The sequence below is a fragment of the Kogia breviceps genome, chromosome 19 (genome assembly GCF_026419965.1).
Source record: "Kogia breviceps isolate mKogBre1 chromosome 19, mKogBre1 haplotype 1, whole genome shotgun sequence".
NCBI lineage: Eukaryota > Metazoa > Chordata > Mammalia > Artiodactyla > Physeteridae > Kogia > Kogia breviceps.
The window spans coordinates 57,177,837-57,199,604 of record NC_081328.1 but is presented as its reverse complement, the minus strand read 5'-3'; the positions used below and the strand labels follow the sequence as shown (position 1 = coordinate 57,199,604).

At 47.1% G+C, this 21,768-nt stretch overlaps 1 protein-coding gene across 9 annotated transcripts in view; it reads right to left on the bottom strand.

Annotated features, from left to right (window-relative positions):
- PRKCA (protein kinase C alpha) overlaps positions 1–21,768 on the bottom strand; it is a 355,119-nt gene that overhangs the window by 274,617 nt on the left and 58,734 nt on the right. The window contains exon 1 of one of the 9 annotated variants that reach the window (XM_067021354.1): positions 10,977–11,191. The exons of the other annotated variants lie outside the window; for them this stretch is intronic. Within the exon in view, the coding sequence (XP_066877455.1) occupies positions 10,977–11,022 (46 nt within the window). The 5' untranslated portion in view covers positions 11,023–11,191. Of the gene's footprint in view, positions 1–10,976; positions 11,192–21,768 lie in introns of those variants that run through there. 9 annotated transcript variants of the gene reach the window in all.

The window sequence follows — 21,768 nt, the reverse complement described above, 5'->3', positions numbered from 1 at the left end:
GAGGCCCGCCTACCACAAAAAAAAAAAAAAAAAAAAAAAAAAACACTGAATAATCAGGCTGAAATTCTTTTCGTTCCCAATATTTTTCTTCTTGCATAATTTCAAGCTTACCTGCAAATAACATGTCATCAACCTATAGTTGCTTTTGACAGTCTATTTTGATTACAGCACGTTTCCCAGTAAGTCTTTCTTATTCTGTATATTATCCATCTACCACAAAAGAGGTACAGAAAGTGAATTAATGTCAGTGCCAATTTTCATAATACATAATTGAGCATAACCCTTCTTAGTGTCATGGGTCGTTCTAACAGCAAATGAGATAGATGCTTAAACCCTTATCCAGCCCACTTCAAAATGAATTTAAGCTTTTAAAACAACGATTTTGAGCTGCTTACCCACTGCCTATTCCTAAGATACACACGCATGTGTACACCTGTGTTCAAGACAGACTTCAAACGCTGCTTGCAACGTTCAAGGAGGAACACCATAATCCTTGGCATATTAACAGTAAAATTCTGTTAATGTATCGTAAAATGCAACACTTTTGTTAACATGCTCATTTAACTGTAAGGAAGAACTTTTTTTTAAAAAACAAGAAATGCAAACTATTCTCAGTAGGAGAATCATACCACCTTCAAATGTGTATATGCAAACTGCATTGATTTGAAGTCTAACCATTGCTGGGACATGTTTGGGTCCAAATGAATAGGTAGGGGGATAAAACAAATGAACAGAGATAATGTAAGGCCACAAGTCACACATTCAACTCAAGACTTCAATAGGATGCCCACTGGACATGTACAAGATGAGTGTCACTGAGTCTACACAACGGTGTAAATGTTAACACCCAGGCTTTCATTTTCAAAGCCAGGAAGGCTGTCTAGAGGTCACCTGGGAAAGGCTTTCGGTCTTGAAATTAGATTTCCTGGAAATAAACTGTCTACCACAGATGAAGCTGCCAAGAATTCACAGTCAGAAGCAGACATAGGATGAAAACCCTCATTGAGCTCTGCCCCCTCTCATTTGGCGGACAACGCAGGGGATGCGAAACGAGGGGACCAGGGTGAAGGCGGAGGATCTTTACTTTGACCCCTTTGGTATCAGGCTCCAACCAAGGACAGAAATCCGTCCAAAGAATCAAACGTGTTTTTCCAATTTGACATTTTAACTGCCAGATTCATGCCCAACTTCAGCACAACAGATTCGGATCCACCAACATCTTTTCTATGACACTGAAAAACCCAGAAAAGCTCTACAAAGTTTCAGCGTCCTCAGCCTCGGCCAGGACTCCTGGCAAGAGAACCTGCATATCTTCCAGGTGTGATCGAGAAAGTGGTAATTAGCCACCCGGGAGCCAGTTGCACTTGGGATTCCAGCCATACCCTGAAGTGACCCAGACGAGTCTTCCGTGCGGTGTCATCCCCATTGTACAGATGCTGCCATTTTTACTGATACAAAGTATCTGAAAGTAACGAGTTCTTCTGAGCAAGTCATACTAGTTAAGAGACTATATCCCATAAACAAATCATTTTTAATTCAATGTTGCTTTTCTTTCTTAATGGGAGATCTGTAGTCAAACTGAGCAGAAAACAATCAGTGTACTGAAACCCAGAGGCAAATCTGTTATCCCAGTTTTCTTAGACATCAGCAGCGAGGGTTTTCTGGGAGTGCTGGTGATTGGTGACTGCTAACGGGCTTCTGTCGGCTCTCGCCCACCCCCTAACTCAGCGTCTGACAGAGCAAACTAGGGCTGCCATGCAAATCTGACAGCTGGCTGGAGAGAAGGAAAGAAAGCCACATTTTTTTTTTTTTTTTTTTTTTAGTAGAGAGGTGAGAATAATATATGCCAGTCTTCCTCCGTACCAACCGTAATACTGTCCGCAGGAAGCCCTGAAACCCAGTAATAGGAACACGGCCACAGAAGACCTGGCACAGCCCAGCAATGCATATTTTCTCCCACCAAAATACTCAACTTTTTCAAGTAAAAAAAAAAAAAAAAAAAAAAAAAAAAAATGCTAATGAAGAGCCCTCCGCCAAGAATGTTCAACCTTCTCCAATTCAGGCATTAGTACCTATTGGGAAGGATTAATTTTACATTCAAAGGAGTAGGGGTTGAATTATTAGATTACAAATCCTTAGAGAAATATGCTCCGCCTACCAGGAACTTCTAAATTTACATTTTAAAGCTAACTAAGTCTTTAATGTCTACTCTGTGAAATTCAAATAGCAATTACAGAGGGCTGTGTGTTTTCTCCCCCCCATTATAAATGAATATGCAGTAACAGAACACTGACACTGGAAGACCTAGTGGTGACACTAAATACAGGCAGATGTTTCCCATGTGAAACGACAGCTGGACCTGGTCCAGAAAGCATCACAACAGAGGAGGGTGCATGCGTAAAATCCAAGGACGACAGTACCAGTGCTCATCACCACATCTGTGGGCCATTTCAGGAAAACGGGAAGGGAGCAGCAAGACCAGGGACTTCGGTAACGACACCTTAGGGGCCTTGGGGTTGCCAGCCGTGAAACCCTGCGTGGCGCTGCATCCTCACACTGGCCTCATACAAATCTCTGAGAAGTGTGCATCGAATTCCTCTTCACAAGTAACCAAAGACCAACATAGGAATGATTGCTGTTCTCCATCTTCCCTCCTGCCTGATGGTAGAGAAATGGATGAGCTGAAATTCCAGGAAGATGGGTTTCAATTGCCCGAAGGAGGCCTGCCAGCTCCTGTGATACAGAGGCAGTGATAACAAGGCGAAGAGGTCTTGGCACTTCTCCAGCGTTACTGCGGTGGAGGACAAAACTGCAGCTAACCTCCAGCAGCCTGGGAACTGCGGCCTGCCAAAAATACATAAGTAAAAGACAAACAAGAACTGGAAGATGCAGACAGACACGAAGACGATTACACAATCGCCCCGGCACCGTCGGCAGTGCAGTGCTGCAACCCAAAGGAAGTTTTTGTTTTCTTATAAATGTATTTATTTTTGGCTGCATTGGGTCTTCACTGCCGTGCGCGGGGCTTCTCTGGTTGCGGCGAGCAGGGGCTACTCTTGGTTGCGGTGACCAGGCTTCTCACTGTGGTGGCTTCTCTCGTTGCGGAGCACGGGCTCTAGGCACGTGGGCTTCAGTAGTTGCAGCACCCGGGCTCAGTAGTTGTGGTTCACGGGCTCTAGAGCGCAGGCTCAGTAGTTGTGGTGCACGGCTCAGTTGCTCCGCAGCATGTGGGATCTTCCCTGACCAGGGCTTGAACCTGTGTCACCTGCACTGGCAGGCGGATTCTCAACCACTGCACCACCAGGGAAGCCCTGAGAAGTTCTTTTAGATTTTTGTCTTTTCTGGAGAAGCCAAGAGTAGGAAGCAGCTACCTTGCCGGGATTACTTGAAAGATGATGTTGTACAGGCCAGAGGCTTTTCTAGCAGGACGAAGTGAAAACCACCACCAAACAGGTCCTGGGCATCTCGGTACAGAGTCCTATGCCGGGCATTGTAACTAAGTTAATAGCCATCGCTTTCCCTCCAGGCCTCCAGCACGTGAGCGCGCAGAGCAGACAGCGGCGAAGAGTCAGCATTCCGGGTGAACAGCAAGTGTGGTGGCTTGCCTGCAGCCTTGCTTCTTAAAATACAAGCACAGCCAGCTGACTTTTACAATTCCTCCTGCACTGTGCACGTAGCCTCAGAAAAGCCACAGCAATCCTTAAACCACAGATCATAAGCAAAGGACTTTTCTCTGGACTACGCCTCACTTTCTATTTGAGTAATCGAAATTCAACAACTTCCACAATAAATAAGGGAATCTGAGTCCACTGAAAATTAGTACTTATTTGAATTTACACAGCCCCCTTTCTCCCTGCATTCCATTTAAACCTGATTTTTAAAAAAAGAAAAATAACATCATTATGGGAACCTAGCATTATGCTGCAAACTTCTATTATCTGAATGGTTCATAAATGGATTTACGGCGGCTGCTGCTGAGTTCTTATTGTATGCATTCGCTCACCAAGAGCATTCATAAAGATATTCTGACATCTGCATTTGCCCTCCTGCAGAGCTGGGTGTTCATACCTGGAAAACTTTCACTTAAATTGCTTTAATGGGTTCTAAGTAAAACACTACTCGCAGTGATTCATTTTGCCATTTGATTGGCCAAGGATGTGAATTACAGTTCACAGGGTAAACTCATAAATAAATAGTCCTAGTATCTTACTCGGGAGCGTTCACGCAATATGGAATTGAGATTTCTATTGGCCCATTACGGACACACTCCGACAGCAAGCACCCCTTGGTCCAGCTGGGCAGGTGTGGGGGGCACAGCAAGTCATAAACAGGCATCTCCTCCTCCTCTTCCCCACCAAACCAAGGTCAGGAATAACACCTCCGCAGGCTCGACTGGAACGCACACGTGTCTCAGAGGGTACAAGTCTTAGTATTTAAAATGTGTGATACTAAACTGTGTCACAATGAATTCAATGTACTCCCAACATAAGACTTCTCAGCAAGGGTCACTAGACTCCAGAAAACCCCAGTAGGTTCTTCTTGACACAACCGTTTAAAATAAGTGCCACACTTGGCTGTACACCTGAAACTAACACAACATTGTTAACCAACTCTGCCCCAATATAAAATAAAGTTAAAAATAACAGTGCCACGTCCTCGATGGCAGATCAAATCCCGAGTGAAGGAGCCAATCCATCCATGACTGTAAGACAAAGGACCACTACACACAGCAGGAGAGAGCGAAGCCACTGTTCCTACGGGGAGCAGGACCACGACGGGCAGAAAGCTGGCTTCAGGTCGGTGCAGGGCCAGGGGCATCGCTGATGATGAACAGGCAAGTCATGCCAGAAACTCATCACAAAGATCACCCTTCAAGCATCCTCCTGTAGCACCAAGTCCATCTATATCTAGGAGCTCTCCTCTGATTTTGTACATTTTCCCTAAATGTCTTTCCCATATGATTAAACTTTTCATCTTTCATTTCTCTCTTCAAAAAGAAAAAAATACCGATTCCACAAAGATGGCAGTCCACCCTCTCCAGGGTCTTCTATATCCCAGCTCTATTATTAATTACTCCTTCTTTGCCCTACATCTTCAACTTCTCCCCCAAACCAGGAGGCATTCTTATAGTGCTGTGGTCAAGAGTGAGACGTACACAGATAAGATGGGGCTTTCTTACTGCCTTTGCCACCTGGAGCCACTTAATCTTGTGCCTCAGTTTTCTCATCTGTAAAACGGGGAATAATGACTGTCTCTCCATCTCCTAGGGTTGCAGTAGGGACTGGGCAAGTTCATTCACGTACAGCTACAGGACACGGCCGACACAGAGCAAGCCCTCTGTCACGTGAACTATTTTAATGATAACTGACCTCTTCCTTTCCACTACAATACGCTCAAGTCTCTCCATCCTTTTAAAAAAGCCTCCCCTGACCTCCTCTTTCCCACTTTTCCCGCTTCTCTTTCTATCTGAACTTCTGCAAAGAATACTTTACGTTCCTTCCTCACTAACCATTTAACTTAAGTGACTTTCTACAACCAGCAGCCAGGAAAACCAAATCCAGACGACTCAGCTGCATTTCGGTTTTTTTTTTTTTTTTTTTTTTTTTTTTTCGGTATGCGGGCCTCTCACTATCGTGGCCTCTCCCGTTGCGGAGCACAGGCTCTGGACGCGCAGGCCTGGCGGCCATGGCTCACGGGCCCAGCCGCTCCGCGACATGTGGGATCTTCCCGGACCGGGGCACGAACCCGTGTCTCCTGCATCGGCAGGCGGACTCTCAGCCACTGCGCCACCAGGGAAGCCCCTCAGCTGCCTTTCGAGGCCTCTTCTGCTGCATCTGAAGTAACTGACCGCTCCTCCTGGGAGATGCCTGCCTACTTTCTTCACCCCTGTGACCCTATACTCCCTCCTCATGGTCTGCCCTTAGCTCTGAGGGCTCATCCTCCAGCTCCTTCAACAGTGTGGCCCAAGGCCCACTGTTCTGCCTTACGTCCCATTTGGAGGCTACCTCGCCCACGTTCACGGTTTTCAGCACCGTCTGCATCTAATGAGCCCTAGGAGCGCATCTCCATGCCTGGCCTCTGCTAAGTGAGCCTCGGGCATCACCACGTGTTTGTCCTATAGACACACCGACCTCAACACATCCAAGACGGAATCGGTGGTGTCTGCCCCCAGCTCCTCTCCCACAGTCCTGATTTCAGGCCATGGCCCAACAGCCAGAAACCTGGGCACGGTTTTCAAGTCTCTGCCTCAGCAGCCACAAGAAATCGGCAAACGGCTGCTGACCGTGTGAAGTACTCTGTAAGCCCCCTCGTTTTTCCACATCCCTACGACCACGGCCCTAGTCCAGCCCTGGTCTCACCTGAAACTTCACAAACACCAGTGACCTCATCTCCTCGTGACCAGCAGAGAGGTCCGCTCACCTGACCACGAAACTTCGCCGGCTCCACCTCTGATCGGGTCAAAGCCAAGCTCCAGACACACATCAGGCCAGCTTCACCTCCCCTCCCACCAACCACCCTGCACCAGGTGGGAGCTGCCCTCCGCTCACGTGGGCCTGGATGCACGGACTCCACGCACACCCCCGCTAGCAAGGGAACCACTTAAAAAAAAAAAAAAAGTTCAGCTCCGGCTTTACCTTCCCGTCACAAACTGCCCTAGTTAGTGTCTCTTTCCCCTCCTCACCTGGGCTCCTCCCTCAAAGTGTCACTTTGTTCGTCCTTCCCACACCATCAGCCCCTTGAGGGTCTGCGTCCTGCTCACCTTTGGGTTCTCAACTGGCACTCGGCAGAACTCAGTATTCACAGGACTGAATATCTGCACCAAATAAGTAAAAAAAAAAAAAAAAAAAAAAAAAAAAAAAAAAAAAAAATAGGGCTCCATTTAGTTATAATACCTGAAGGGGAGCGATGTCCGGAATACCCTTGGGCAATCGCACTCAGACGTACAGACACACAGAGGTCTTCAACATTCTCCTTCCGAGCAGCACAGCAGCAAACGCAGATAAACCGCAAGTGATACTTGAAGATTTGTTCATAACTATGCGGAAAAGTTTCGTGTAATAGATGAGAAACCATAGATTGACCTCGCAGCCATTAGGATGGCTATCAAGAAAACCAACAAAACAGAAAAACCACAACCACAACCAGCAGTGTTAGGATATAGAGAAACTGCAACCCTTGTGCACTAGTGGTGGGACTGTAAAGCGGTGTGACTGCTCTGGAAAGCTGTACAAAGGTTACTCATCAAGTTGAAAATAGAACTACCATAATCATCCAGCAGTCCCACTACTGGGTATATATCCCAAAGAACTGAAAGCAGAGCCTCAAAGAAATATTTGCACACCTCTGTTCACAGTAACACTGTCCGCAATAGCCAAGGCATGAAAGTAACCCAGCTGTCCATCCACAGATGCGGTGTATACATGCAAAGGGACAGCGCTCGACCTTAAAGAAGTTGTGATATATCTAACACGGATAAGCCTTGACATTATCCTAAATGAAATACGCCAACTGGAAAAAGAAAATACTGACTCCACTTATGAGTATCTACAGCAGTCATATTCATAGAAACAACATAGAACGGGGGTTTCCTGGGGCTGGGGTGGATGTGAATGTGAATAGACTTAGCACTACTGAATGGTACACTTAACATAAAATTTACCATCTTAACCATTTTTATGTTATCATAAAAAAGGAACTACAGATTGAAAATGTGACCAATTCAAAGGGAATACCCCAAAATCTCATTTACAGCTTTAAAGAAATGATAGGCGTCTTTCTGGATCTGTGATAAAAACTATCAGTTTCTTTCAAAAGCCATAAGAAAATTCCACTTGACCGTATGAAAACGCTGCCCGACCAGAAGCTCATGCCCACAGCATCGGTCCTCTGTGCTTCCCACAGCCAAGCCGCCTGTGTATTTCATTTCTAAACTGGATCTGAATCTACATGAGAAAATGCAGAACCAGTACACACAAAAATTGAGCAAATAAAATTAAGTCTTTGGAAAGAGCACAAGTTTGATTTTTAAAGTAGACATAACAACTGTCTGCCTCGTGCACTGAAATCTCTGGATGCTTTTAACAGCAGCAAGACATAAGCCTGTTCTATACAAGCGGAAGAAATTACGCTATAGTTTTACAGGTTAAAAAAACATACTAGTGCTTCCCTGGTGGCGCAGTGGCTGAGAGTCCGCCTGCCGATGCAGGGGACGCGGGTTCGTGCCCCGGTCCGGGAGGATCCCACGTGCCGCGGAGCGGCTGGGCCCGTGAGCCGTGGCCGCTGCGCCTGCGCATCCGGAGCCTGTGCTCCGCAACGGGAGAGGCCGCAACAGCGAGAGGCCCGCGTACCGCAAAAAAACAAACAAAAAAAACATGAGCAGCGTAAAGCCACCCACCTCCACACCATCCATCTGCCTTTCCTGTTCGTTAATTACAGACACTTGCGATTCTTCCTTTCTGGTTTCCCCGAACACTCAGACGCATCCTCCAAATGGTAGACTGTTCCCCGTCTTGAATCCTAATTGCAAGATTAAACACTTCTAACCCTCTAGTCCCCAGCGGTTCCTGCAGTTCCTCATGGCACTTCCCCTCCCCATCTGAGGTCTCTCCACACTCAAGTGCCTTCCTCACTCCATCCAGCTCTTACTTCCTACCCACTTATTTTCACTTCATCTTCCAAATTAGCCCAACAACAACTCTGATATTCCTCCCAAGACACCTCAAAGGCACCCCGAGCCCCTGTTTACCTGACAAATACAACTGGGTCACAATACCGCCGCGGGACCAGCTGCCGTGGGTCCTCAGTGGGTACAGACTGCCTGCAGGTGGCAGTTAGAGATCGTCTGAGCTGGTGTCCCGGTGGCTTTGGGTGTCACCCTGGTTTTCTCTCTGCTTCATTCCCTCCCAGTTTAAGGACGCGGGGCCTGGACTCTGCAGCTTGGGCTTTGGGGTCAATTCAATCCCCATTCATAGCTGTGCGATTCCAACGGAGGCACCTGACCACTTCGAGCTTCCACTGTGTCATCGATAAGCTGAAGAAGGTAGTACTTGCCGTGTATGCTGTCGTAAGGCTGAATCACGGAAATAAAGTGCTGGGGTTCACGGCCTGGTACAGAGTAACTGGAAAAAGATGCGATAGGGACCAGATCCTCTGGGAAAGGAAATACACTGGCTACAATCCTTTGGAGTTCAGGAAAATGCTGTGACATTGTCCAAGTGCCTACATCCTGCAGAGACCATGGGAAACGTCACAAAACCCAGGAGCTGGACCACAGTGGTGTCTTCGGGATGCAGCCTTCAACTTCGCATCAGGAACAATCCCCCAAGGGGGGGTCCCGGCATGACCCTATGACGTATTACCAATGACGCGTGTGAACATCATCACAAAGCCCTGGGGCACCCTGACGCACCGAGTCCTCGGTGTAAGAGTTTATCGCGAAGCTGCCCGTGCTGAGCCGACCTTGAGGACAAGCATCCGCGACCCACGCGGCAGCACCCCTCGGCTACACCTCGGAACAACATCTGCCCTCATCGGTCAAGGACAAGGGCTCCAAAGAGAGGCTAAGGAAAAAATAGAAAACGTGTCTTTAAATGTATTTTTTCTTCCTTTCTTTAAAAATTTGCATCAAAATGGCATGCCTACCGTCAACTTAATAAACTCCTTGGAAAGTAGAAATCCCAGCACGGGTTGGATTGAGGAGGGAAAGGCACACACACTGTAGGTAAGAATGTGAACTTGTGCCGTGTTTCTGGAAGATAATCTGGCAGCCCTAAAAGGCACTAAAAATGCCTATATTGTTTCACTTAATAGTTTCACTTTTAGCAACTTACGCTGTAATATTTAGATTTTCATATAAATATGTAGAGAGATGTTCATCCCAGCACTACTTATAACGAAAAGTGGCACATCGGTCATTTGAAGTTAAATTGATGACAGAGGAGCTGTAAGGTAGATTACAGTCATCACACACTCCTGACAAATATTTCAGAATGAGAAAATACACGCTAAGTATAAAAAAGAACACATAAAATAACACGGCAGAATAGACGACGAGAGGTAGAGAGAAAAGATAGGGGATTACCAATTATTTATTGTTCTGTCTTTTTTCAAATTAGCTCCAAAGATTATTTTTATACACAAAGGCGGGGAGGTAACCCGCAAAGACGGTGTGCCTTGCATTTGCAAGCAGTTCCTACCACTCTCTCCACCCCTCCACCAAGTTCTCACAGCTCCTCCCACCGACTTCCAAGACCTCCCTCATAAACCCACTCTAAACCGATGCCTTGATTCGCAGATGAACCAGAAAAAACTCAGATGGAAATTATTTTAATTCCATTCAACAAGTAGGATTTCATCCAGCCAAAAGGCTGAGTAGGTGGCACGAAAACTATACTTAGCAATCATGTCCTTGCTTAAGTTTGAAATTAATAGCTGCAATATTCAATAAAGTAACAGTTTAAACCTGTACCGAAATGATGCTAAAAACAGCCACGCTGCCAGCGCCAGTGACTTGTCCCAGTGGGAGACTTTTTCAGGTTAGACGTGAACGTTGGTGGAATCCCTTCTCATTAAGGAAAGCAGCGGAAAACACAGGACCCACAAGCTTTCTCACGAGACGGCTGTGCTCTCTTCTCCACCGTCTCCCCCAGAACACACAGGGATCTCTCACCGCCCGTCCTCAGGGCATATCCCCGTGCCTAGGACAGGACCGCCTGAACAAACGAAGCTGTGTCTGAACCACCGGAAGCGAGATAAACAATCTACCACGAGGTGTGGGTTACATCCACTGTAGGAACCATTCCTCCCCCTCAGCGGATGGGATGCTGTTTAAAAGGTGCCCACCCAACCTCAAGTGGGCCCGTGCCACAGCCCCCGGCGTGCCGCACCTGCCCTGTCCACGCCGCGAACCCAGGTGCTGAACGAACACTTGACATGGGTCCCAGTCCAGAGACGTGCTCCACGTGTGACATACAGACCAGACCTAAGACGATGCAAAGTCTGTTCATGTTGATCGTATGTCATAACGACAACGTAGATAGACTGGATTAAACACTGAAATCAGTGTCACTTATTTCTCCTCCCTCTTTCTCTTTCCCAGTTTCTCCAAGGGTAGTTGATTTACAATGTTGCTCCAATCTCCGCTGCACAGCAAGGCGACTCTTCCCTGCTCCCGCGTGGCCACCAGGACGCTGGAATCTGCGGCGTTTCTATGCAGCAGCACTGCTCTCGCCAGCCGGTTGTTTGCTTCCCTCAGAGCGCAGCAGCACCATCCCACCTGGCCCTGCTCGCCGACGGGATGTGCTCATTCGTCACAGGCCCCCGTAAGACAGAAGCCCCACGAGAACAGGGCTCCCTAGCCTGTCTGCTAATTCCTCAGCACCCAGAACCCGGTGGGTGAGCCCCACACCACAAGCAGGAACGAATCACGAGAGGATGCGAGTCAGGGACCTAGACCGCGGCTCATCAGGCTCACCCGCGGCAGGCCTGCCCTCTCCCGGCACTGCGGCTGCCAGTCCTCCTCGAAGGCTCACCCACTCTCCCCTGCCCACCGCACCCCCAGGTCCAAGGCTGGGCTGCGTGGGGGCCGGGTGCTCGGCTCCATCCCTGACCCAGGATTTCCGAGCTTAGTCGGCTCACGGCTTCCAGGGGAACAAAGACGCTGTCGCTCACAGTAAAACGTGCAACCGAGACCCTCCGCCTCCCACGGTGCTCAACAACCTCACCCTCCAGGGGCCGCACGCCCGGCACCGCAAAGCCCTGCTCACACATCTTCCTGGGCTGCCCGGCCCTAGAAACCGGTGACATACAAAATCAGGCCCAACTCCCCCTCCAGGGAGGGTCCCCGGGGCACCTTCACCAGCTGACCTTGAAGGGCTGCACACCTGCCCCAGATCACCCGCCCAGGGCCGTGGAGGACAGCAGGCCCCCAACTCTGACCCGCCCTCTGCCCGCGCCCTGCATGAGCCCAGGCCCCGGGCCTCCGGCTCAAGCCGGGGTCAGGAGACGGTGGCCCCTTCCTGCCCGTCAGAGCTCCTGTCTTGTAAGTGGGGTGGAGCAGGGGGGTTCACTTTTTTTTTGACCCTCTACTAAGTTGAGAGGATCACGAATGGGATTTGGATGATAACGGAGAGTGTGTGTCTGGGAGAGACACAGCAATGAAGCACTGATGGTGCCCGAGACCTAGAGGGGCCCGGACACCCTGATGGAATGAGAACCAGAAGCAAGGGTTGTACTCAGACGCCCTCTGCCATCAGCCCACATTCTCCCAAGTCTTCAGGCCTGCCACGTACCTTCTCTCAGTGAAGAGCCACCCGTGAGGATGCGGGAGAAAACCGAACAGCAGGTCATCTTACTTTAGGGAGAAGGGGCTTAACACCCCAGCCTGCCGAGGGCGGCCAGTGCCTCTCACGCTGCCCGTGTCCTAGACCACTGCTCTGTGCCTGCACTTCTCCACTTCACACAGGCTGTCGTCGTTTCTACTCCAAACCAGTACTGAATATTCGCCTTCCATAACTTCCTTCTATGTAGCCAACAAGACGCCTAAGAGGACTGAAGATCCTCTCTCTCGCTGGTCTGGGGGTGAGCTACCTGCCCACATCACACGCACCTCTAGATCTTACAAAGGGTCACATCCCCCCAAAATGCTCCAGAGGCAGCCTTTCAGCTTCAAGGACACACTTAGATTTAGTGAAACCCTCTATTACAAGGTAGAAATAGCTGAAGTTCTGACTTCTAGGAATGGCCTACATCTCCTTTTTACAGATGTATAGAACTGTTACGCATAATTGCAAAATTAAGCCATGGCTATTATGAAAGTGTTCATTGCTAGAAGTCACCAAGCTCTGAGAAGCATCTCGCACAGCAAGGAGGTCCCAGCAGACCAGACACCTCGCGGGTCAACACAGCCCCCTCTGCAAGCTGACACACCTACTAGGAAAGGCAAGCGAAATTCAAGGCACTTCTTCAATGACAGCCCCTGAGAAGCTAAGGAAATAAGTGTGGTTATTACAGAACCTCGGAGGAATCGCAAAAGCTCCAAATATGGTAAAGTTGAAGGTTTTCCAAGATAGTAAGCTTTTTGATAGATTGAACTTTTTCCCTGTTATAATTTTAGACACAGATGCCTGAACTTGTATCTCTGCACGCAGTTCAGATCAGGTGTTATCTTTTCAATGAAACCAAGTCTAATTGTTCCAATTTAACCAGTCATTTCCCTGCTCTGTACTCCCAAAGTGCAGCGTTCCTCTTGGTAAGGTACTTTCTAACAGCCTCTGGTTCCTTTCCTAAGACTGCAATGTGTAGGGCTGGGTCGGGTGCCTCTGGGTCTGCAGGCTGGTTGTAGGTGCTATGGCTGAAGTATGTGTGTGTTGGATACAGCGAGCACAGCAAGTGAGTAGACCCTGACTAACAAAAATGTTCACTGTTCTCTCAAGTTCGCTAAGAGTTTCCAAAATAAAATTTAAAATTTAAAGTGAAGTAACAACAGCTCAGTCATTGCTGAATAAAGAACTGTGGTGTTTTGTAATGACTAAATGACCACTTGGTAATCGAGCCAGGAGGACTCTGGGAATTTTTCATCCAGTAAGCGTCGAAGCTCGCGCCAGCAGGCACCACGGCACATGCAGGGGACTGAACCATGAACCAGCCCGTGCCCGACCCCAGGACCACCTCGGGGGAGGAGGGAGCCAGGGGCACTGAAGGGACGTCACAACCCATCAGTATTTACGGAACAAACCAGGGAATGGACCACAAAGCTGCAGGAAGTGGAACCGTGTCTTGAAGCACCCAGCAGAACTTGTCCACGTGTGGGGATGGGTGAGCCATTCTGACAGAGTGAGGCCACGGCAAAGCCAAAGGGACAGAGGACACTCTCCTCCCACCGGCTGCCCTGAAAGCCCTGTCCCGGGACCCTGCTGCTCAGGAGACTGATGCAGAGCCAGGAGCAGCCCAGGTTACCAGCCCGTGGGGTGGAGACGTTCGGACGTGCCTGAAGGCCCCCACCACCACTTTTCATTTTCTGCTGAAAGGCTGGCGGGAGATGGGCCCACCTGATCTGCCAAGGGAGAAATACCCCTCTCCCCCAGGGCACAGATTCCGCCAGAGGTCCTCAGGAGGGTCTGATTTTCTCTCTGAAGCACCCAGACATTGCAGAGTGCCCCCTGCGCCGTGCAGATCTGGTTTATCTGGTGCAGATCTTGGATTATTTACAAATGGATCAGGCATGGTTCGTGTGCATTTCACAGGAGTCAAATCCTTACATCTCCGACTTCAAGACTGCATACAGAAATGAAATCTGGGGGTCAACTAGTGTCAAATAGAGGGCCACCTTCCGGCGAATCAGCCTGATCACAGAAGGTCAGGTGCTGTACCACCTTTGCTCCTGGGCCAGGATCTACAAAGTGGTCATGTTTCAAACAGGACCAGAGAGTTGCAAAGCCCACGGAGGGGGGGGGGGGGTGCCGGACACACTCAGCTAACCATCGCTGCTCAGGATGACAATGACATCAGCAGTGGTGACGGTAAAACATGATGCTGGCCACCTTTCTCCTGAGCACCCACTAGGACCCAGACACTGCCCTGGCTTCTTCACATACACTCTCTCCAGTCCTTACAATAACCCTACGAAGGTGCCCTCCTGCAGGCGGAGACAGAGGTAGAGGCCACGCACACAGAGCTGGCAATGTGCCTGCAGGTGATTACAAAGTAAGCAGCAGCAAAGCCAGTGCAGGTCCAGCCTGTGACCTCCGCTGCTCTCTGCTAGAAGCCACTTGCCCAGTGACCCCACCACCCCCTTAGCCCTGCAGGAAGGTCAAAGTGAAGGGCCCCTCTGCCTGGACCGTCGGAAGTCGCTTAAAAAGAAGAAGGGGTGATGGGGTATCACCCGCTCGAGGAGATAGGAGCCGGGTGCTTCCCAGGCTTTGCCAAGAGCTCCTCGCTACCCCTCTCTCTCCCCCTGCAGCGGGGATGGCCAGCTACCAGCCCTGCCCTGCCCCTTGACAGCTAACGAGGCCCCGGCCCAGGTGCTGCACGCAGAAACCTCCATTTCTCTGCCCACACGGCTGCTAAGCTCTTATCCGTCAAGGCCTCTAACTGCAGCCTGGCATCTCACTCGCATCTGCCCTGTAACCTGCCCAGTGAGAAGGACAATTGAACCAGGGCTGTTTTCCTCTTTCACCACGAGTGGATGTCAATGTTGCAGGTGGGCCTCCACACCGTGCGTCAAGCAGGACAGACCCACTCACACACAAATGTCCAGGAACATTAAACCCGCAGGAAGGAACCTTCACTCTCCCGGGCAAGCACCTTGTACTGAAACGGAGGAGAAAATGTTAACCCCAAGTCCAAAGACCACTGAGATTCTTCACATCATCGTCAACTCTTCCACGGGAGAGCTGCACACAATGCACTTATTATCACACCAGCATTTCGTAAGACACATCATCATGTAATCAAAACGAGAGATAAGTAAAAGGAATTAACAAAGGAACTTACTTGCTCTCAAACCTTACGTTTAAAAAAAAAAACACTGCCTCTCAAAGAGCAGAAGGCGAAGCGCTAGCAGGTGGAAGAGTAACTGGGCACAGCGTTTGTACAGACAACCGGGGACCCTCAGGCTCTGAGCCGCACGCTTCTGTGACTCGCAACCCAGCAAGTCTGCTTTGAGGAATCTACTCCACCGACCCTCTCCTATGTACAGACACACACAGCCCCAGCCAGAGCAATGGCTACTCGGGGGCACCCGCCAGGTCCCAGGCGCTGTGCTAAGGGCCTCACAGGCAACAGCTATTTCACTCCGCACCCTCTCACGAGGCAGTACCGCTACCACCCCCGTTTTACAGAGGGGAACCCAAGGACAAAGAGGCAAAGCAACGTGTTCAAAGAGCCAGCAACCGGTGGGGCAGGATGCACAGACAGACAGTCTGAGGTTGCTGAAGCTCTGTTTAAAAAGGCAACACACAGTGTATAGCTTACAAGCTCATTCATAGGAAACTAAGTAAATTACGGCACATCCATAGAACAGAACACTACGCAACTATTACGAAAGTTAGTTATGGGGCTTCCCTGGCGGCGCAGTGGTGGAGAGTTCCCCTGCCGATGCAGGGGACCCGGGTTCGTGCCCCGGTCCGGGAGGATCCCACGTGCCGCGGAGCGGCTGGGCCCGTGAGCCGTGGCCGCTGAGCCTGTGCTCCGCAACGGGAGAGGCCACAACGGTGAGAGGCCCGCGCACCGCAAAAAAAAAAAAAAAAAAAAAAAAAAAAGTTAGTTATGTCTACATGCTGAAGAGGAAAAGAGGTCTAGGATCTACACTGTTGGTGAAAAGAGCAAACTGTAGGACAGCTACAGAACAGCGTGGGTTAAACAAAAAGGGGAGAGTAAGATACAGATGTCAAAAGTGAAGTTCTGAAAGGAAAAACCAGAGAACTCAACGGTGGTTCCACCTGTGAAACAGGCCTGGGTCATGGGAAAGGGAATTTTAACACGTGCCCTTCCATCTGTTTTGTGTTTTGTTTTTTTAAATCAAGAGTACGTATGCATTTTAATTTTTAGAACTGTTTTTACCAAAAGAATTGGAAACTTGTCAACGATCAGGGAGGGAAGAACACCGCTTTGGGCTTCGTGTTACAACTATTCTGAGCAGAGGAAAAAGGCAAAGCCTCATAAAACACCACGACCAAATCCCACGCGTATGTGCGTCTGATACAGAACCAGCCGACCCCAGATTCAAGATGAAGCTGCGCAGCTGATTCCCACAAAAACGGCAAAAAACACTGCCTTCAAATGTCTCCTATGGCAAACATGAAATGAATCAGAGCAATTTAAATCCCTACTGCGTTAAACTCCAGGCTGATGGGCCGAGGACAGAGCAGCCGAACAGTCAGGGAACAGCACCAAAGGACAGAAGGGAATGAGCCACCGTCGCTGGGGACAGTGCTGGTCCACACCTGCGTCCCACCCGGACATCACCACACAGCCTTCATCCTAGGCGAGCCCACACAGTCCCGAACGAAGCAAAACTGCTACGTAATTCAGAAAGATATTGGACAAGAAATAAGTTTTAAAAGTCAAAGCGGAAGGCAGTTCTCAAAACCCCAGGTCAGGCATTTACACATACCAGCCCTAAAACAATTTAAGATGTTGGAAGAACTGAAGAGAGAAAGTCATTTCCAACTATTTAAAATACTTTTAAAATCTGGAATGTTCCCCTAAAGAACCAAAGCTTAGGACACATTATATAAAAGTATGACAGATGTTTTATTCAAAAAAGGAATAAAACAGAAACCAGATTTTTTTGTATAGCTGTTAGAAAACAGACGAGAACATCCTTGCTTTCGACAGTTTTTGAACCTCTGTTCTAAGACAAATTACTATGTCATACGACAGGTTTACTACTGGAAAAGTAATTCAATTGGGGGTTTTACTAATTACTATTTTAAAATCAAATACTGTAAATCAAAACCAAGACCAACAGCCCGTCAAAAGGTAACACTCAGCTACAACCCTCTGTAATAATTACAGTAGAAAATTATACTCCAAGCCCTATAGTGTGGGCATAAATTTATTCACTCGTATTTAATTCATAGTTGAGTCTTCTATGTGCCAAGCAAACATACCCTATGAAATGCTAAAGAGTGCTAAGTGTCCCATAAAGCACACAAAACTCAAAAATAGGGAAGTAATAGAACCCTACTTATATCTAAATAGTTTAACTATAATCATTTCATCAAAAATAATTTTTCTTTCTTAGAATTCAACAGGATTTGCCATAATGCTTCAAATGACTCTGGTTCTTTTAAAAGTCTTCCAAGAAAGCTGGAACTACTGCAATTTATTTTCTTAGTAAATTTCCTTGTTGTCAGCCCGGGCATCGTGTTCCACTGATCTAAAATTAATTTCACAATAATCGTGTTGAGTAGACATCGATGGTCGTACAACAACTTCTAATGCTAGTGATGACGATTCTAAGGATGTGTCTCTCCCACGAGGTTCGGGAGAAACAGTTTCCCCCCCAGAACAGCACACTGTGAGGGACTTCTCAGAGAAATTCCACTTTTTGGCCTATAGAATTAGGAAAAAAATAAAGTTTTTTTTTCCATAACATTAACACTTCATGCTGGCAAGAGCCCAGGCCAACAGGAAGCCATTTATTGCTGATGGCGCTGAAATTAGTACCGTGCCTTTGAAAAGCAATTTGGAAATGTTTGCCAACAACCATTAAAAAATCCCTCCCTAGAAAAAAAAAAAACATGAACACTTGTAAATCCTACCCTTAAGAAATGATTAGATCAGAAAAAGGCAAATGCACAAAGCTGTTCATTACAGGTGATTCACAAGAGCAGTAAATTAGAATAACTACAGTATAGACAGAAACCCAGGATGCAAAATTCGGAAGACTAAGGTGACCATTCTAATCAGGATACAATGCTTGAAGACCATACCAAAAACTATGTACAGCTGACCCTTGGCGGGGGAGGGGGAGAAGCAGCAACCCCCTCTGAAGTCAAAAATCCACACCCGACATAGCCCTCCACACGAGGTTCCTTCGTATCCAAGGATTTAACCAGTCGCATATTGTGCGGACTGTAGTAGTTACTACTGAACAAGTCCATGTAGGAGTGGACCCACAAAGTTCAAACCCGATTTGTTCAAAAAGCATCAACTGCACCCAATTACGTATAATGCGCACATCGAACAATGAAAGGAAATACACCAAGATGACGCAATTAGAGGTGGATTATTGTGTATGAGCGGGATTATTGCAGAATTTCTTCACCTCAGCACTGCTGGCATTTGAGGCTGGGTCATCCTGTCCGGTGCCTGTAGGATGCTGAGCAGCACCCCGGCTTCTCCCCTTAGACACCAGTAGCGGCCCCACCCCTAGTTATGACAATCAGAACTGTCTCGGGACTTTGCCAAATATCCCCTGGGGGGCAAAATCACCCCTGATTGAGAACCATTGTGTTTAAGCTACTTCTTTCTATACTTTCTAACTTTTCTATTTTACATATAAATATATATATATATATATATATATATATATATATATATATATAAACTGATCTTTTAAAGTAGGAATGGTAATAGTAGAAAGCAGTATTTAGTGACTCATTCCAGCTTTTTCTCCAGCAAAGCTCTCCCAGCACAGCCCTTCTTGCTTCGCACGTGCCTCTTACAAAAAAACCCACATCCACAAGTCCTCTGTAATGGAGATTAATGCCCCGCCTCTCTCTCAACATTCAGTGTTTTGCATCCACTTTCCTGGAGAACCTTATTCTGTACTGAGAAAGCACGGAACTCATAACCACATCCCCAGCCCGCATTTCAAAAGGAGCTTCAAATTCTTCCTAATGACCAGAGCTTGACCAAAGAGAAGGAAATAGTATTGGGTCCGGGTAAAGACAAATGAACTTTTTGGCCAACCCAGTATTTTTGGCCACAAGCTGTTGCTTTCAAGTCAACAAGTCAAAGAAATCAGACTTCCTTAAAAATGAGGGCAAAACAAGTTAAACCATCTCAGAATCCAGCAAGCCAAGCAGTAAAATTTCAAAACTAAGACAGTGGAGACAGTCTATGGCATTTTCTTTTCACTTCATATATTAGCAAATCCGTATCTATCTTGCTGATCCGCACTAATTACATCTAATGGTGAACCCCTTTGATGGCTTGTACGACAGAGTCCAAACTGGCCTCAGGTTTCTTTCGCCAAGTCACTCCCCAATCCTCTCCACCACCCCAGACCCTCCCAGCCCCAATTTAAACTTCACGACCCTCGTCAGGCAGCTTCCTGGTGGTGTTTCTCTCCTGGCGAGAAGAGGCCTGCTCTTCACCTACAAGCCTCCACCAGAAGAACACACTCCCTCCACTGGGCGCCCACCCAAGCCCACCCGCCTGCTCCTGCTAGAGCACAGACTCCTTGAGGACGGAGATGGAGCCCAAGCTGCACGTGCTGCCCTATAACGGCCTAAAGCCGTCTCCAGAGGCCCTACATTTCTTCTAAAACAGGCCCAACTTCTCACGACTGGGCTGGCAGAAAAAACACGTCGGTACAGAATTCTTTCCCGAGTGCTTTGTGTTTTGTTTAAATTACAGAACAAACAAACTCCACAACAGAGACGTTGTCTCCTGTTTGGTTCCATTTTTAGTTTGTTTGTTTGTTTTACCATCTATGGGGGCGGCTTCACAAGCACTGAGTAGCCTAGCATCCCTTACACTGACATAAGGACAAGGGATTTGACATCCATCAATCCTGCCACCTGGTTCTACAACTGCTGTTCTGAATCTAGATTATAACTAAGTGAAAAATAGGTTGTAAAACAATGGAAACATTAGGTCTCCTCATTAAGTTATTCATAAATACTGTTTATTATTCCTTTACTCTGGGCAAGATTAACATATATTTACACAATAAATCAAAGATGTTATAGTATTTAACATTCAAGTGAGAAGTACAGGTTATATTGGTGACCCAACTATACTGAAAATATTAAAAATAAATGGAATATTTAAGAAGCACTTAATGAGCCTTTACTAACCATCAGGCTCTGTTCTAAGCCTTTTAATATATCAACTCCCCTAATCCTCACAACCATGCCATGAGGTATGTACTATTAATTTCCTCATTTAAAAATAGGCAATTATGAAGAACCCGAGTAGATGTTACTTCCTCCCCAATTAAAACTATAGTCCACTTACATTCCTCAATGTACATAACTACGGGCAAACCACCAGGTCACATGCTTTCAAGTTTTTCCCCATAAAGTACAATTCTCTTCAATTCCCTAGGAAGCAGCCCACGTGAGTGCTTATAACCTTATTTCTGTCGTATGCGCTTCTTGAATTGCTCACTGGGGTCAACGTCAAAACACTTCCTAAAGCGGACCTTGTCCTAGCAGTCAGCTCAATTTTAGGAAAAACTGATTTGAGACTGAGGCATTTATTCCTTCAAAACACTAAACCTATAATTTTGATTTTCTGTGACTTGTAATTTCAAAAACAGGACAGCTGAGCATCGATCCTTTTTAGATAAAAAGGTTTTTAATCTATTATAAGATCTCAATAACCCTAACCAAAGATTACTTTAAATAACAAAAATTTTAAAAGCCTCAAAACTTAACTCAAATGAAGCCTAAGGCCTAAATATAGCTAATACTATAAAATTCTTAGAATAAAACATAGGAATAAATCTTCCTGACCTTAAATTTGGCAATGGTTGCTTAGCTATAACACCAAAAAGCATAAGCATCAAGGAAAAAATGCATAAACTAGACTTCAAAAATGATAAATGTTTGTGCTTCGAAGGACACCACTAAGAAAGGGAAAAGACAACCCATAAGTATTTGCAAGTCATATCTAATAAAGGACTTTTATCTAGATTATATAAGAACTCTTCCAAGTCAAAGGACAAATAACCTGAGAATTTGAAGAGACATTTCTCCAAAGATATAGCCAATAAACACATGAAAAGATGCTCAACATGATTAGTCATTAGGAAAGTTAAAGTCAGAGCCATAATGAGACACTACTTCACAGCTACCAGGATGACTCGAGACAAACAATAACAAGTGTTTGCAAGGACGTGGAGCCCTTCTGCCATGCTGGTAGCATTGTAAAATGGGGCAAGCGTCTTAAGAAGCTATTTTGGCAGTTTCTTGAAATGGTAACCATAGAAGTAACATCACTCAGCAAATTCAGCCATAGGCAAATCCCCAGGAGAAACGAAAAACACATCTACCACAGACTTGTACACAATGTTCTGAGCAGCGCCACTCA